Source organism: Strix aluco, chromosome 1 (assembly GCF_031877795.1).
Source record: "Strix aluco isolate bStrAlu1 chromosome 1, bStrAlu1.hap1, whole genome shotgun sequence".
In the NCBI taxonomy this organism is placed as follows: domain Eukaryota; kingdom Metazoa; phylum Chordata; class Aves; order Strigiformes; family Strigidae; genus Strix; species Strix aluco.
In genome coordinates, this window is record NC_133931.1 from 37287587 (window position 1) to 37307034 (window position 19448).

Sequence of the window (19448 nt, forward strand, 5' to 3'; positions counted from 1 at the left end):
TATATGCAAATGAGTCTTCATGTATATTGCAAATATGCACAGCATAACAGATTTTCTTTACTGCTGACAAATTAATTAAGCCTGTTCCTGAAATGAATTTCAAGGGACTATCCCCATAGGGTTCCAGTGTGCTAACACATAGGAAGTCTACACTATGATGATACATACAGCAAGTACCTGTTCATCACGTTACCTTCCATTTTACTTGCTCATGACTAAGGCAGATCACATACTTTCTGTGTACTTAGCACTGTATGTTTGTGAGACAGCAAAAAAAGTTCACACTACAAAACATTCATGACAGACAATTCATTTTTATTTCTTAAACAAATAGATGGTTATACTGTATTTTTTTAATAGTTGCAAGCAATTTCATTATATCATTATGTCTAAGATACAGGAACCAAGCGTACATAATTGAAGACAAAGGAAATTGAGAACACACTTGACAGAGCTAACAGGTAAATGAAATCAGTAAATGCAACTGCCACATCCCTTCATTTGATGTCTGTGCAAAAGCATCTTCTAAAGTTCCAAGCACACAGCACACACCAGTTAGCTTATTTTAAACAGCAAATTTGTTTCAGTAATCCATATGGGTAACTAATGCTTTATCATATATATGAAATTCCATTAGGTGCTTTATTTTTGCATGCATGCTCCATTCCTTATTGATATGTTCCCTTTTTAAAAGAGTCTTTATTTGTTTTAAAGATCAAAGTAGATAATACAAAGCTATGCGGCAGGGGCAACACCTGTTTCTGCTACCCACACACATACTCTTTCACTCACTCCCCCTTCTGACCTCTCTCTGCAGGTGACTATGAGTGAACAGCCAGTTCTCTGTGAGACCTGAATGGGACATACACACTGGCAGATGTGGGCGAATACTTTAATGTTTATTAATCTAAAAAAGAGTAAAGATTACAAAAATATAAGGAGTAGAAAACGTTAGACAAGTTAAAATACATAAAATCTCTAGGTAAAGTTTGTTTTGGTCAGGCAGAGTTTAGTTTATCAAATGTCAATCCAAAATAACAGGGGTATAAACTAAACAAAAACATTATAGTAACTTTATACTAAAAGGTGACAGTTACCCTTCTTTCCTAAGGCCACTGTACCACAGTAAATACTCTGATTCAGTGCATTAGAGCATCCACATATCAGAGCGGTTCCACTTATGTACTGCTGATACTAGAAAAATAACTTTATTTAAAATTATTATGTATAAACTAAAGCAAATTTTCAGGTGTAGTTTTGATCACCGTAATTTTGATTTAATTAAATTGTTCTTCAACAATCCCACTGATTTCACAAACCTGTGAAATCAAACAGAAAAACACAGAAATTAGGGCTAAAATTTAATGTACACAAAAATAGGATAAAAGGGAAGATGAAACTCTTATTGTGTTTGCATTTTGTAAAAGTTTTCCATAATGCTGAACTTACAGTTAAATAAGCAAAATTGATCAATATTTTGATGAATCACAATTCGTTTTTATCTCTATAATATTCAGAAGCAAATCACAGCTTCTTTAGTTATATTATTTGTTCCAATTTCTCAGTGTTTTGGAGGGTTTTTCTGCTGCTTCTTTTTCAATAGTAGTAATAGATTGCAAAAAATGACCAGGGTTGCAAAAAGCATCATAGTAGGCAACTGTGATGAATCAGATAAACTAACAATGTTTTCATTTCTGCTTGTGTTCAGGTTGAAAACCTTCCCCAAAGCAAAATGGAAATTTAGCTTTTACAAATATTGACATACACATATTGAAATAGATTGTTTTGTAAATGTTGCTGACTGTAACACAACTTGCCCCCCGCCTCCCCCATGTTTGTAAAAGATGCAATGCTGCAACCAGACCTATTACATGGATCCAGTTAGAGAATCAGGGTTATAAACTGGAAACAAACACCACAATCACATTTAATTACACAGCTGAATGCATAATGGTCTGGTCTGTATGTTACCTTAGAAGCCTTCACCTGGCTGTTTTTAAACACTAAAGGAAATCAGGCACAGCAACTTCACATTTATGCACTCCTTTTAAACATATAAATATGCAAGCCCTCTTTGGGAGATTAAAGAAACTTGGCAGGAACAAACTATTCCCATTATCTCCTGCTAATCAATTAAATACAATTGGAACAAGATCTTTTAAGTTTCACTTTGCCAGGTGATAAACCTGGACTTTATATCTGATATTGTACTGATATTGAGCAGAAAACCTCTGCGTCAAAATGAAGAAATAAAGCCTAGGAAATCTTAGCAACAGTTCTTATCCTTTATTATCCTTATATGTATTTTTTTGTCATTTATACCTAAATATTCAACAACTGTTTTCCTTGGAGGCACTTCATTTAGCAGATATTCAAGCACCGTCACAGTTTGATCTTTAAGTAACAAATTTGTCTTAAGGGGGGAAAAAGAAAATCAAATCTATGTAAGCCTGTTTCATCTGCAGATTATTCTCGTGACTGTTACCCACAAAAACTCCAGGGAATGTGGTCTTCTTAGCTGCAGAAGGAAATAGGATGCCAGCCAGAAAATATATTCTGTGTTACCCCATATCCATTGTGGAATTCTTGACTGATGAGAAACGATATTAGCAAGATCAAATCAACTTTCAGCTGACATGAGATAGAGAGGCGTCAAGGTGGAGATACAAGAGATGAAGGACACCCTGAAGGGGTGATGGGATTCTCAGTGTACCTGTTTCAGTCCCCCAGTAAGACAGATCAGATCTCTAGCTGTCCTCTGAGTCCCCTTTGTTTCTCTTCTTACTTCAGAGAACAAATAGCTTGGACCAGACTCTCACTATTCTATAGCTGAAGGTAGGTGAGACAAGTCATACCCTGACAGACTGATTTCTCCAACATAAAAGGGAATAAAAATAATTAGAAGTAGTTAATACAAGCAGGAAGACACCACTCACTGACTTGGGGAAAGTAACTGAAAAACTACAGCCATTTTAAATTTAGTGAAATCACACCAGAAAGAAATACAGATAGACATTAGAACTGGGGCTCAGTCCCATGACACATTTTAGAAACATTAGATGGTGATTTCTCATAGCTTTGCTGTCAGTGATCACATTTTATCATCTCACTTTACAGATCCAGGAAATAAGACACAGAGAAAATAAATGTTGCCCAGATCCTGCTGTAGTACTCACACTGGCACTATGCATTGTCAAACAAGATTTAACCAAAATGAACAGAATTCACATATGAAGGATCAACTCTCCTATCTTCTCCCTCTCTCAGAGTCTCCGCATTCATGGATTTTCTCCCTGACAGGGTCAAGAACAGTCACCATAATTAAGTCACAAAATCTTAACCTCTTCCTACTTGAATTTGAAATCCTTCCTCTTCATGATATAACAAAGGAATTTCTGCAGTTTTGGCTTTGTAAAACACATTTACAGCAACAGGATACTAAGGAGTGTTAATTTTTTTTTTTTTAAAAGCTTGGAGAATACTGGGGCAAAGAAAGAAAACAGATTTCTTTCACAGAATCTTCACCTCCTGGTCATTTTTGCATCCTGTTATGGGAATACAGTCAAGCATTCTACATTTTTTTCCAGTTTCTGCATCGATCTGGCCCCTCTGCTGAATCAATCAGTCAGTTGTGAAGCCAAAAGCCTTTCAAGGCCTTATTTAATGCAAAAGGATGTGCTCCCTGGGTCTTGCACTTCATGGGGTCATTTGCATTCAAACAAATTGAGTGAAAAGTAGGTGTAGAACATGACCAATGTGCTTTGGTAGTACTTCAGGGCTATTTGGTGCTCTTTCTTCACTGCTCTAAATGACTACACAAGGCACTGGTGAAAGATGACTGGGTTTGATAGCTCTTGAAAAAAGTTGTGACAATTAAATGGAATAAAAAGCACATATGGGTTTACAGAAAGATCTTCTAGGCCTGCAGTGAAAGCACTCAGCCAGCATGGCAAACAAAGGAATCAAGAAAGGCATCAAAGAACGAGCAGATCAGCGTAATTTGGTCCCTAGCTCTTTCCGATGCTCTGTACTATGACCTTTTAACGGCACAATATTAAACCACCTGTGTTTCAACACATACAGTATACTTTGTGATCCAAATCAAAGTTCTTGTATCAATATACACAGCCTGCTATATCAATATACAGCTAGTGGGGCATTTTTATTGTGACATATGTAAATCAATATATGTTTATACTCTTATTTTGGAACAAAATTCTAATAAAGCTTAGTACAGTTTTCTTGGTGATGAGCATTATCTGTTGAACTTACCTGTATATCTATCCAGAGTGGTTTAAACAAGTCACAGAACTCTGGAATTCAAAAATTAAGGACAGACAGTGTTTTTTTCCTGAAAGCTTAGAACTCCACTTGCAAATCTTTTTGAATTAAAAAAATTAAAATATTTTAAAAGCAAAATATTTCTATCACTGTTATTATACACACTGCCATTTAATGCCAGACATTCACATAGAGAAAATTATCATGAACGTATTTTGTGCTTTGAGATCTACAGACTTCTATGACTATCTAGAGCACAGTAAAGTTTAACAGTATTTTATTTGTATCTTTGTTATGGTCAAAATTAATTCAAACCGTCATATCTTATATTTCCCAGGTGTATATTTTTGGATCACTAAGGACAGCCATTACTTCATCCAGAGGCACCCTGCTTTCTCAAGTAAATGATTTTTATATTCCAGGGACTAAATTATGATAATAAAAACAACGGGGCGGGGGGGAGCTTTGCAGGTTAAAATCACTAGAACAAACCTTAGAATACAAATCACGATGGTGTGTTTACATGTACATACAGTTATGCACATCCTCAAGGGTTTGTAAGAAAACAGGTTGCATACATGTAGAATCAAGATCATTATATCATGCATATCTTTATCCATGCCTAACGTGTAGTGTCCAGGAAAGCAACTGAAATTGCATATCCAGACTGCTCTTTATGAGAATGAGTAAGTATATTCATAGACATCAGGCCAAAAAATCCCGCTGTGATCATCTAGTTTGACCTCCTGTATACCTGTATAGAGCCCACATATACCTGTATAGAGGCCACAGAATCTCCCGCTAGATGATAATCTGTCACTTAGAAAGACCTACCACCTCGTGTTAATGACTCCAAGTTCACTGACTCCCTTAACTTTTTCTTACAATGCTTAAAGGTCCTGGTTGCTAAGACATAGCATTTAATTTTTTCATTACACTTTGATGAGTTGAATCTTTTTTATTTAAATGTCTACCTACCAAGTAATCTCTGAGGTTCCCAGTTGAATGCCTTTAGGGGAGACAAACTCCTAACAGAGCTTCTCAAACTCTGGGTCATTTTTAATCATCTTCTGAAATCTCTCAAGTAATTCCAATCTTTCTTAATGGCAAGACACCAAAACCAGAGGTTTTTACTGATATCATGTGGGATAATTACTTTGCTACTTAACTTTTTAGGCATTCAAGGAATGGTCTACCGTTCTTTGTGACAGCATTATGCTGAGAGCTCATACTGAGATGATCTTCTATGATCATCCTAAATCCATTAGGTCACTGCTTTTCAAGACAAAGCCTCATTATTCTGCAGCAGAGACAGATATGTTTCTCTGGTGCCAGATGTATTTCATTTGGTTCAAATATATTTCATCTGGTTATAATAAAGTGCATTTTACTGGAATGTGGCCATTATACCAGGGGATTCATATCATTTAATAACTTCAACTTGTCCTTCCCACCAATTATCCAAACTTATCAGACCCTAATGAGCCCCATTCATCTACATCTTCCCATTAGAAACTCTAGTTCTTGATTCCTCAGTGAGCCAGCTTTTAATTTACCTAATGTGTGTCCTGATAATTCTCTATGCCATTTTTTAAATTACAGTGTCCTTTTTTATTATGTTAAATGTCTTTGGGAATCCAAGTTTACAATAGTAATGTAACTTGCAGAAGCTGTACTGAAAACCGCTTTCTGCACTGAAACCAATTTTGAGACTTTTTTCCTTCACTGCAATGGAAAATTCCCTCCTCCCAAATATTTAGTTCAATGTGAACTTCTCCAAGATGAAACCAAGTATTAGTCATTAGAAATAAAGTGATATGAGCTAAAGCCTTAATAGTATAAGGAGATAATGGCAGCTTTGGATTTAAGTACATCCGTTCAAAAAATAGGAATCCTGAGTCTAGTTCCAACTTTCCCTAGCTGTATTTGAACTCTCCCCTCACTATCCAACAGTCACCTAACTTCTGGTAGAAATAATGTCAATCTTTACTTTTGTTTCACTGTCTATAAATAATTAAATCCAACTGGGCAAGTTTCCATGCTAGAAAATTGTTTTATCTCACTTTCAGACTCAGAAAGCAGTTATAGGAAATGTTGTAGCTTCAGTTATGGGTGTTACAAGACATCCAGCCAAGACCATGCCATAGGCCTGGAGAAATTCTGTTTATGGGAACACAGTCCTTACTGGTATCCCATTTCTGAAGTGGACATATAACTGCCTCAAGCTAAATACCTAGCTAAGCCGCTGGTAGGGAGAATGAGAGACAACATATCTTCTTTAACATATGTAAGTGCACACTGGAGAAATTTGGAAATTTATTCATACCCCAGGCAGACAAAAGCTTTATGACACTCCTGAGAAAGGTTATGTGGGATGGGCAGATACTACTTTTTTACTCCAGTTTATATTACCACTCTTGAAATATTAAATGAAAGAAAGATACCAATAAGTTTCTCCAGAAGATTCATGAATCTGGAATTAAAATGTTCCTGAAGTTCAACCCAGATTCACTTTTAGGACAAAAAAGCACATGTTTATAGTGAATTTACAAGTCACTGGGAAAAATTTCCAACTACAAATATTATGTTCTTATTAACCAGACATATAATTGACTAATACATTTGAACAATGCCTCATAACTACCTTACTCCCTAGAGAAACCAAATCTAGCCTTGCCCTAAACTCATACCCGCTGTAAGAGATGTTTCCAGTACTGCTATACTCCATCAGAGCAGACCACAAATACAAATAGCTGAATTTGACTGACAGAAATGGAATGCATTTGTGCTAATGTCATAAAGGTTTCAATCAACAGCTGCTGCTCTAAGCCTGATTCTGTTGCTCTTACTCATACTGAGTAGTACCTGGCTCTAGCAAACAAAACTTTCACAGCAAAAAACATATTCCAGCAGTAAACTCCTCCCTATTATCAACTCCGATCAAGCAATTTTCCAAATCTTAGGAACACTTTTTTTCATAATTAAGAAAAACTAACTGTTTAACCATGTGAATTTGCTCAGTGTTAGGAATTTTACCCATGGACAAATATTGTATCATTTGGAATTTTACTGGAACACAGTCTGAATTTCTTGATTCCTCAAAAAAAAAAGTCTTTCATTCTTTCGGTCTTTTTGCTAGATGGACCTTTGTGCCAAATGAGCAAATGAAGGTTTTCTTCAATACCTGTTGAAGTCATCAGCAAGACTGTCCCTCCAGAGTTTCAGGACCAGTGCAAGAATGAATGGAGTGGAAATCCCGCTTTTTCCCAGCAATCAGCTTTGATTTATCAGCAGTAGACCTTCCATTGCAAATCTTAGAAAAGAGTTTACAGATGTGTAGTGGCAAAACATTGAAGTTTCTTGCCACGGGTCAGTAGGTGAGAGTTCAAGCCTTTTCCCAGATCAGCCAAGCTAGAAATGAGCATCTAGTGCTCCTCTTGGCAAGCTGAAGTTAGAGTGAAGTGATAGCAGCCACACCACTTAGTGTGCCATCGACTACAAAACCTGACATGCCTTAAGTGGATTAGGGCAAAGGAATGTATATACACATAGATATATATTTAATATGGATTAACTGAGTAGCAAGTTCATTAAGAGTCTATGTTAGTCACGTGTCATGTACATCCGCCAAATGGATTGATTGCAGGTTGGGATCCTCTATGTCCAAGGCTGTGAGACCTGGGGAAATCTGCTGTGTGGGTTACTTCTTGAATTGAGCACCCAAGAAAGAAGACTCAGGCTTTTGGGCAGTAAATCCATGCCAGGGCTACAGACAGTAGGTTCTTGGAAGCTAGTAATACATTAGAAATTTCCAACCAGCAGTCTCTGTAGGACCTGTTCTTAAGAGAAAATTCAACCTGACTCTTTCCAGTCCTCTGAAAGGCTGAATTTCTTCTCATAAAAGCTGCTAAGAAATGCTCTGGTCGTTGTAGATGCAGGTCTTCCGTTTCCTTGCATCAGTACCCCATAAAGAAGAAAATTATTTTTGACAGCTCAAAGAACTCCCACCAAACTGAAGTACTGTGGAAATGGTATATATTTTTTCCAGATCCCTCCTCTTTCCAAGAATGATCTCTATGCATCCTCTGAAAACTATTTGCAGAGAATCAGCACACAAGCAAACTACTACAGGTAATAATGGAGAACTGTCTTCAGAACAACAGCTGAGGAGGAAGACACATGAGGCCCTCTCTAGGGGCTTTTTAGTGACACTTAAATCAAAAAAGAACCACTAACCCTCGATTTTGGATCATATTGCCTTTGACATTTTCAGTTATCTCTGCTCAGTACGTACAGAGTATCAAAGGAGATCACATCTAGCAAGCAAAAGAGATTTAGTTACTAAATTATAGTAGTTCTTAAAAAAGCATGTGTTGGTTCCTATTTTTTAATAATGAAAATTACATTACAATAATTATACAACTATCTCTCATATTTCTGCAAACTTAATTAAGCACATAAAGAGGAAGGAGAGGGTATGCTAAAAAAATCAACAATGCTTCTTAAAAATGTTTTTCTTTCCTTCATTAACATAACAAATCTTTTAAGCTGTAATCATTTATACTCTTTTATATGAGTACCAATTTGATTTCAAATTTTGTCATAATTGGTATGAAGCTTTAAAAATGATTGACTTCCAGTTATCTTTGGATCTTACTGATAAATTTGTAAAACACTGTCAGAGAGCCTGAAGGATTTAGAAAGTAAAGTCTGATTTACAAGAACTGAGAACTTAGATCTCATTTCCATAAGACATGTGCTGTCGTATCTGTTTTGCAAATGATGTTTGTTGGGAGATGCTGAGATGCCAAAGTGACCCAATTCTGTTCAGCTATCACTGGCTTTGAAAACAGCCTCTTTAAACTCTTACATCTGACTACATTTGAAACTGTTACCCCAAAATTTTTTCATTCTTTTTCTTGTAGAACACTAACCAGAAGGTATTAATTTAAAAGAACTCAAGGTGACTCACATTGCTTCTCTTTTTGCATTGTTGTTTTCCCACTACCAAAAACTAGCTTTACACCTGGCTGCTATTATCTCAAAGTAGTCAAAGAATGTGGTAAATATTATCCACATATAATTTATTAAAAGCTGAGTCAAAGAACAGGTGTTGCTATTGTAAAGATTAATTTTGCAGCTCTTCTGCTCAAACTCATAAATTATGAACTGCTGGGCCCCTTCAACACTAAATCACACACACAACATCCACACAGATTTATTAACTTTAGGGTGAAAAATGATGTGCAATCTTGCCAGCTGTTCTGCCTACAAGCACTGGCATCAGCAAGTATGCCAAGACCCTCACTGACTCTTCACTTTACAACTGGGAATTGGCAGCTTCTCTTTGTCAGCAGTGGCAGTTCTGCACTTTCTGCTTGCCAATGACACTAGCATAAAACCTCAGATGGGGATGATAACATTATTATTGTCATTTTTAATAACATTTATCATTATTAGATTTCAAAAAGTATTGCTTTGATCAAGCGTTTTTGTTCTACTCCTTCAGTTGTATTAGTAGAAACACTGACTTACTATAAAGGGTGCAGCAGTTAACTACACTGCAGTTAACTGCACAGTCAACATGGGTTCACAAAGGGAAAGTCCTGTTTAACTAATTTGATATCCTGCTATGATAAGGTCACCTGCCTAGTGGATGAAGGGAAGGTGGTGGATGTGTTTTTTCTGGATTTTAGTAAGACTTTTAATACTATCCCTCACAGCATCCTTCTGGACAAGTTGTCCAACTGTGGGATGAGTGCTGGGTGAAGAACTGGCTGAAGGGCAGAGCTTAAAGTGTTGTAGTGAATGGAGCTACATCTGGCTGGCGACTGGTCACCAGTGTGTTCCTCAGGGTTCAATTCTAGGGCCAGTTCATTCAATATATTTGTCAATGATCTGGATGCATAAGTTGAATGCACCATTAACAAGTTTGCTGATGATACCAAACTGGGAGGTGCTGTTGACTCTCTTGAGGGACAAGAGGCCTTGCAGAGGGATCTAGATAGATTGGAGCATTGGACAGTGATTAACGGGATGAAATTTAACAAGTCCAAATGCCAGATCCTGCACCTAGGGCGGAGTAACACCGGGCATGGTAGAGGAGTGGCTGAAGAGCAGTCCTGCAGAAAGGGATCTGGGGATGTTGGTTGGTAGCAGGCTCAATATGAGCCAGCAGTGTGACCTGGCAGTGAAGAGGGCAAACCGCATCCCGGGGTGCATCAAACACAGCATAACCAGCTGATCAAAAGAGGTGATTATCTTGCTGTATTCAGCACTGGTGCAGCTTCACCTTGAGTACTGTGGGCAGTTCTGGGCCCCACAACTTAAGAAGGATGTGAAGGTCCTTGAACACATCCAGAGGAGGGCAACAAAGCTGGTGAAAGAGCTGTAAGGAATGTACTAGGAGGAGCAGCTAAAGACTGTGGGTTTGTCTAGTTTCGAGAGAAGTAGGCTGAGAGGCGACCTCATTGCTCTCTAGAGCTTCCTGAGGAGGGGAAGTGGAGAGGGAAGTGCTGATCTCTTCTCCCTGGGATCCAGTGATAGGACTCATGGGAATCGTTCAAAGCTGCACCAAGGGAGGTTTAGACTGGACATTAGGAAGCATTTCTTTACCGAGAGGGTGGTCAAACACTGGAACAGGCTTCATAGAGAGGTGGTCAATTCCCCAAGCCTGTCAGTGTTTAAGAGGTATTTAACTTTTGGTCAGAAACTATAGCTTACAGCTACTTTCTTTCCCTTCTCTGTCCTCGGTGCCATCAGATCCAAGAAAAATAATTGTTATTAGTTAGACAACTATCATCTCTACTGATCTGGTGGTAGGACCAAAACTTTTGTCACACTAGGCAGTGACAACGATGTATCAGGATTCCTGGAATCTTATAGCACAAGATCTTGGATGTTCAGAAGTCCCCACACCCATGTCATTCAGGTACATCAGCTAGGAAAGAACCACGCTGTGCATCTGATGTGTCCTGAAGCATCACTCTTCCTGACCATATAATTAGCACCAATCTATGTGTGCACAGCCAGTTCTACCAATGTTTGTGGGACTGTAAATTGACTACAGAAAATACAGAGGAAAATTCACGTGCAAAGAAAAGGCAGGTGCCAGGATCTCCCTTTAGCCACCTAAGGTAAGCCTTCAGCCCAAAGATAAGTGAAAGGTTCAGGTGCAAGTCAAACTAGACTTACTGGCTTTGGACTAAAATCATCTGGACACACAGAACTTCATTTTAACACTGTAGTAGTGTTAAAAAGCTGGCACATGTTCTTCAGTACCTCACTATGTAAACTGAAATTTCACGGTCAAACCACAGGCTATGTATGGATTTGTGAAACTTGTACCTGAATAGAAAACTCCTAAGTTTTTTAAGTGCCATAATTTAAAAATATATTGTTTATCTGGCATGATTATTATTGATCATTAATCCCATACACAACTGTTCCATTCTGTGAAGAAATAGGCTTTATCTTATTTTAACTCTGCATGTTTAAAGCAGTTTTAGCAGAATGTATTGTTTTCTAAATATGCTGATTAAATCATCTCTTCTTTTCAAGTATATCACCTAAAATATGTTAGGAAATAGTTTGCATATTCACCCTTGCAGATCACAAAACTACTGTGAATTAACAAAGAAAATGCAAAACATGTAATATTTTCAGTGACATTATTTACAGGTACCTTATAGGCAAATAGAACTTGCTACAGTTTGAATGTATTGCAATTTATAGCATGTTACTTGCTGTTACTTGTTCTGTCATTTAGGTTATGATCCTGCTGACCTTTGCTTTCATGATTAGACAACTGCTTCAAAGAGTGTAGGATATTAAGGATTACTTGTGTGATTAAGAACTTTTTTTTTTTCATACAGAGGAATTCAAAAGAACACAGGCAAAATAGAGATAATGGAGTCAGAGGCCTGAGGAAGAAGCCTCTAATTTTCAGAGCTACTGGGATTTTTTGGTGGGGCTTTTTGCTGGTCAATACAGATTTACTAAACAAAGTATCTATTTCAACCTCGTGCTACTTTTCTGGAACAACTACTTTAACATATCAGGACAAATTGTTTCACTCAGCTAAGTAAACTGTGGTCTGTAATCATTTTGTCATTGTCCAGTGACTGTAGAAAAGCTTATGTAAATCAATCCCATAAAGTTCAGCCCTCAAACAAATGAGTAATGGGTACTTATGAGAACAGCTCCTGTAAGTAGGCATGACATCTTCACAGGATTTAAGATATGAAAAAGAGAAGTTAAAAGTTTGAGGGTTTTTGACATTGGTCCTAACAAATATACTTACATTTGTCTTGGTCAGCTTCCACTCCTTCACTTTCTGTGTCACTCGGCAATATCCAAGGTTGATGAGCAAGCTGAAGCTGTTGTAAGAATTCATCCTGCCACAAACAGATCTATTTTAGACAAAATGACAGAGAATGGTTCTATATAAATGCAGGCTGTAGCAAACACTCTAGCCTCAATTAACTAGAGAGGAGAAAGCCTTTAATAAAAAAAAAAATCTTGCTGTGAAATAAAAACAGAATTTAGAGGATATGCAGGCTCCCTAGATTTTTTTTTTTTATTCAATTCTTATATATTTATCTATTTGGAAAAAAAATAAAGGGTCTCTTTAGTTATCTATCTGCTGTTGCCACAGATATATACATACTCATCTTAGAAACGCAGCGACACAGAACAAAATCATAATGCAGATGTTCCATCTATCCCTGCAGTTTTTGGACTATGCCTAGACATGTCATGCACGATTTGCTTAGATTTGTCAGAATTTTCACTGTCTCCAATCTAGTTAGAACAAGGTCCTGAAACTTGATTTAGAACTTATGGTTTTATTGGAGAAGGAGAAAGGCTATGAAGGAAAAACGCTATGGAAACTTTCGTCTCTAAGATACCATAAAACACTAAGCATCAAAATATAAATGTTTTATACAGTTAAAAATTCATACGCAGCTGAATATATGCTTTTAAAAATGTTTTACAGTTGTCTCTTTTTATATAATATATATGTATGCATATGAAAACATTTTTACACACACACACATATGTGAGCATGTACACACATAGACACATAAAATACTATTGACAGGTTTCTTTGCAATATTCAAGGTGAGAGATGAGACTAGAATGCATTGTTTGATTTTCAAAAGCAGTACAAACATGCAAGTCTAGTCTCTAAAAGAGAACATAAACGTTGGCCAGATATCATAAAATGACTGGCCAGATTCTTATAAATACCTGAAAAAAAGAGGGGGGTTAATAGCCCTGTCTTCTTTTACACCAGCTGAAAACCAGAATCTACATATTCAAAGTTAAATTGTATTGCACAGTGCTACAGAATCATTTTTATTGTTAGGCTATCTGGTTTAAAAACAGAAACCAGGTTTGTTTAAATCAGTTCTTGGGGACCAAAGGCTGTTCAATCACGATCTAACTCACTGGGAGTAAATTATTAATTCTGTTAGCAATCTGTTAAAAAATCCACAAGACTGCGCAATGGCCCAACACTAAACTCAGGCAGGAGCTCCAGGCCTTATGCATGAATTGCCATTTCAAATGTGCTCGGTGTTTGAGAACGTTGCTGACTACAGCACTGAACTGGCCAAAGCGTTTTGGTTCACGCAACAGGATTCTTGCAGTAGGAGCGAGTGGCGCTCACACTGAACAGCATACTATTTAATCTTCCAAAAACACAGAGCAGAGAACTGAGCCAGGCAGCACAACAGAATGGAAGTATCCGACCAAAAAGAGAGTCCTCATCACATCAAGTTATGTTCTATAATCCAGTAAGTAGGAGGAAAACTTGTGTTAATCAATGTTATATTCAAGTAAGCTGAAATTTCCTGCTGTTAACAATGACAGAACAATAAAGATTACTGAATACCACTTTAAACTACCTGGATAAAAATAAGTGATTGTAAAATTCCAAGTGTTCAGAAAATGAAATGGCAAACAAGGGAGTCAGTAGAATTTTCATCTCAACAGCTATTGATAACTATCACAGAATTGTGTCACTTTAATGGAATCCATCCTAAAGAGATAAGCAGGATTCAACATTCCTTTGTCAATTTATACAAAACACCAAAGGATAAGGTAAATGCATAAAAGTAGCTCTGCCAAAAGATTTGGAACCCTGATTTATTAATTTTATGGAGATAATAAAACTATTTCTCTAGGTAGCATTTCTCTGCTATAATTCAATTCAGCCTTGAACAGAGCTGATAATAAAACACACCTGTTAGAACTTTGTAATATTATGTGTGCCAAGAGGCAGAACCTCATCCACAAAATCTCAGATCATTATAAGTCTTGAGCATTAAAAAACCCCAAAACATTCTTAACAGCTGATATGTAAAGTACTTGCCAAATTATTTAAGATTTGTGCTATAACAAGATTAAACCACCTAGACCTATAGCATGAAATTTACTAACACTTAAAAACAACTCTGAATTGTATTTATCAGTAATATTTTTGTATTTTAGACATCATGTTACTCTGAAACACATTACAAACTAGGAAGCATACATAAGGTATTGAGAGATAAATAAACAAGTGACAGCACACAGTGTAAACCCATGCAGATTCTGAATTATTCAATTTAAGCTCCTTATGGTGAAACATGCTCCTGGTAGCCAGTAATCACATCCTTCTCAACTGACTTATTCTCATCAAATATGTACCAACTTTGTACTGGTTAATTCCATTAACACCACCTAAGAGTAAGGAAGCAGAATTATTTGCAAAATCTTATATAGTATCTGCTATAGGATTGGCCACAGTGTATTCACATGTAGTGGAAATTCCTAATTCACACCATAAGGCTAAGAAGAATAAAGGTAGTTTCCCTTTTATTTTACTGTTTTTATACAGGAAGAGGATACAAAATCTACAATGAAAGTTGAAAAATAATTTACAGTATCAGCCTTGAGTTTTATATGTTTGTGATCTATAAAAGTACAAAGACAAGACAGAACTTTGTTGTTCTACTACCACAGGCCATCTTTGACTTTAAAATTTATCTCTTTGGTCAGAGAGAAATTGTGACACAAGAGAATGAAATCATATGGCCACAAATAGGGGGACACCTCTAACATGGCAAAAAATGTCACTGAACAGAGATACTTCCTGGGTATGTTCTGTCTAAACCCACCTCTAAGTCACCAGGAACTTCAGTGGGAAAAGATAGCTTAAAAGAGCTCCCAAAACACTCCAAAGATGGGACTGGGAGCAGCAGATTGGCCAGACCTCCATCAGCTACTTTCTGACATCGGACAGCCTTTACAGCTTGGTAGAGAAAGGTCTTCAGTATGAACATGTCATATTAGCAGTTTTCCCACTGGAAGCAGAGCTAGTCTCAAGACAAGTTTCTGTTAAGTCAAAGGTCACTTGTGCATGTCAGGAAAGGATAAATAGGGTTTGAGCTGGGTCACTAGAAGCCACCGTACTATTGTACCCAGTAAGCAAAGAGTAAGAAAAGAATTTGTCACTTCTAGAAGGGATTATAACAGAGGATAAGATCCTGCATAGAAATGGTGAGATTTAACACCAGCTTTACAGTGGGCTCACTGGATGAAATTGGACATGCTATTCTAACTGTAAACCAGGGTAAGAATATTGCTCATTTCTTAAAAGTTCTTGAGACATATATATATACACATATTGAAAGTATAACAGGACACTTATTTTAAGAGCTATCAGCAAAGCTTGGGATTTGGCTAACAGAAGTAACAAGTCACAGCAAATGAAATGGGACTCATGGTTATTATTACTATAACTACAGAAAGGCTGTCAAAGAAAACATTTTTAATTGCCTGCCTTGTTACAGGAAAGATCAGAAGTGATGGACAGACTGGATGTCCCTTGGTGGAGATGCAGCGCTCATTACATGGCACTTTCAGGAGTCTACACAATAATTCTAGTTGGCATCAGATGACTATGTATCACATAAGAACAGGACTGCTTAAAAAGAAAGAAAAAGAGGAGTGAAGAGTTTAATGGGAAACAACGAAACCTGTAATTTCTTCTGAACATTTTTAGTTAAAAATGAATTTCAATTCTCATTTTTGGTATGTGGGAAAATTCCAACATATAAACACACCACCCCTCAAAATAGAAGACACAGGGTTTTTGTTTGTCAAAAAACAAATTTGTTACAATTACATGTTTTTTTCCTTTGAAAGCTTCTGGTTTAAATATGTATCAACTGTCAGGGAAGACACTTTCAACAGAACTGTAGTCATCTGCAGTTCTCGTGTCTTTAAATTGGATATCCAGTTCTAGGTGAAGAAGTAGCTTGAGTGATGGGATCAGTGCACTATGATTCAAACACCAAAATGAGTATTTTTTCCACCACCAAATTTAAGTTAGATTTCCTCCCCAAATTCTGTAGTTTTAGTTATCTGTGCCTCATTTCCTTTCTTTCATAAATAATGGAGGACATATACTTAATTGCAAGATTATACTAAGTATCATATCTCTAATTTTCCTACAAGCATCTCTAAGGAATATTATAAGCAACATTTTAAAATTTTTTTAAGAAGTCATTAGACTGATAACACTATGTCAAGTAGCATACCCAACAGATTTTTAAAACAAATGATACTTCTCAGAAACAATTATCTATGTATGATATGTTTTTCAGTCTTGGAAAAAAGCTCTCCAGGCTTTGACAAATGAATTACAAAGAGATTAGTAATAAATGGTGGGAACCGACTTGTTCCACCATTAAAAATTTAGCAATCTAGACATGTAGGTCCTTCTCAAGTCAGTATAGAAGGACTGGCATTTCCTGAGAAAAAACTCACCTTTGTAAGGCATGTATCTGAGATAAACAGCAGGGCTGTTCTTTCACAGGTGCTTTTATTTCCACTGCCTACACACTAAAGTTATCTTTAAGGCAGCTAAGGTTAGCAGAAGAAAATCCCACTCAAAATTTACAAGGTACTTTTAACATTTTGTTTTGATTTAAACAAAGACCAATCCTGTAAAAGCAATTAATATAGGACAGAAAGTTTTATGCTCTGAATCAGCCTAGTTAACATGCACATAGTACTAGACAGTGATTCAATGGTGTTGGACATTTTCTCATTGCAGTTCAGTTCTGTGTTTTGGAAAATTTGTCCATTCAACAATGCCTAACTAATCATTCCAATGTGTCCAAAAAATGAAAGAAAAAGCAGACCAAGGAAATACTACACACTGCCAGTGCAGCAGGAAGGAAATACCCTGGAATCATAAAGATAAGATAAAGTTGTGTCTAATATTCCAGAAGTATGTACCTTTTAGAAACTATAAGGCTAATATTTTATTATGCATCATGCATAATAATAATAACAGTAATAATAATAATTACTATGCATCATGCAGACAAAACCCTACAGAGCTCATGGAAAATTTGGGGGGCACAAGTGTTTCAGTATGATTTCTGTAATAATCCTGACAGTCTCTAATCAGTACCTCTCAAAGCTGAGCAGTATTTCCTTGCTAATTTTCTCATTGTTATATTTCAAGTTCTTTTTGGAATAGTAAGTTACATTAGGTATACTTCAACATAAAACACAATCTAGTCTTCATGTTATAGCAGCTCTTAAACATAGCAAAAACATTAAATTGAAAATCTTACTTCTGATAAACTGCTTCTCTGAGTAGTGACAGTTCCAACAATGTCTCCACTCATTTGCACAGAGAGCCCTGAAGCAGCGCTGAGGGTCCTCCCCATTTGGCTCTTAGATGTCAAAGATCTACTTCTTTGCATACTAATGATGCCTTCCCTATTTCCTTGGTTGCTAGGGGTAAGAGGCCGTGACAGCAAGCTATTCGGGGTCACAGGTCTGCTCCCTGGAGTTGATGGAGTTGGTGGCCTGTTGGTTTGTGTGGCAGGTGTTGGAGGCCTACTGTTTCCAACACTGGAGACCTGTGTTCTGCTGTTAGTGAGCAGAGGTGGCGATTTGTTTCCTTGGAGCTGAATGTTCTTCCCAGTCTGAGTTGGCACCTGAGGCCTTGGATTTTGGCCTTGTGTAGTCTGAAGATTGCCTTGATGGTCAGATGTAATGGAACTATGATGTTGGATAGTAGGGCTTCTTGAGAGCCTTGCTTCTTCCCATAATGCTAGGTCCTTCTCAATATCTGTGCAAACACAGACAAACAAAAAAGAAAAGAAACTCACTCACTTTATGTTTCTCTGGTTTAAAACTCTTGATTTTCTCCAATGTAAGTGACAACCTCTAGTTGTGCAGAGAAAATCTATTCATCTTTAAAATATAAGACATCAGAATTAACAGTTCAAATGTTTGACAAACATTTCCTCAAAGCTTATTTACATGGATTTAGTGCACACACAGCTATGCCACAGAAATGAAATATTAACACTTCATTGAATGTCAATACAACTTTTGAAAAACCCTCTCATTTCCTCAGAGTTATCACTGTGGCTTTTGCATGGTCTCTCATTAGTATCAAACCAAGATGGAGCAGTGAGCTAAACTTGCCATCCTCAGCTGCAGTGAAGGGCAATCCAAAACTGGTTCAAGGCGAGACTTTTGCTTCTGGCCTTGCTGTCTAATGCCCAACCAAAATTCTGGTGGAAATAACCCTTGAACTCTGGCACATCTGGATCTGTGATCCTGTTTGAATCTCAATTTTGTGCTCTGGCATGCCATGTCACAGCAGGTGACAGGTTCACCAACATCTAGAATCCAAGGAGAAAAGGTAGCCACGATTTGATGTGTCCTCACACAGCCATAAGGTGTAAGATACTATTTAAAAACAGAACAGATCAGGGGTATTGATGAAAAATGTCTTCTGAATTCATTTAAATCATATCAATACTTCTAATGAATTAAATCAGGTACATGCAATGAAGTTAGCTGAGGGTAGCTGGAATTTAGGTTAGCATTGCTAACATACTGAAAGTCCTTGCAAGTAAAAATGTGAAGCTTAAGGAACAGTTGACTCAAGTTTATTTTATCTTACACAATTGTTACAAATTTTCACTCTCACTGACATATACTCTACTGTAACTTGGTTTTGATAGGGACAGTCAGTTGTCTTTAGAGAAGCAATGCCATTTCCCATTAAACTGTATGCCACAGTTCCAGAAGCTGTAAATCAGCAAGGCTCTACTGATTTGAACACCTATTAAGAGAACTTATAT

At 37.0% G+C, this 19448-nt stretch overlaps 1 protein-coding gene across 2 annotated transcripts in view; it reads right to left on the reverse strand.

The window, feature by feature from the left end:
* Nucleotides 1-294: 294 nt before the first annotated feature.
* The window catches only part of C1H8orf34 (chromosome 1 C8orf34 homolog), a 175459-nt gene continuing 156305 nt past the window's right edge, over nt 295-19448 (reverse strand). Inside the window, exons 12-14 of one of the 2 annotated variants that reach the window (XM_074847240.1) lie at nt 17919-18421; nt 12584-12692; nt 295-1319 (exon numbers count right to left, since the gene is read on the reverse strand). In XM_074847240.1, coding sequence (XP_074703341.1) covers nt 1312-1319; nt 12584-12692; nt 17919-18421 — 620 coding nt within the window. In that variant the 3' untranslated portion in view covers nt 295-1311. The remainder of the gene's footprint in view (nt 1320-12583; nt 12693-17918; nt 18422-19448) is intronic. The other variant, XM_074847232.1, reaches the window with a different exon arrangement.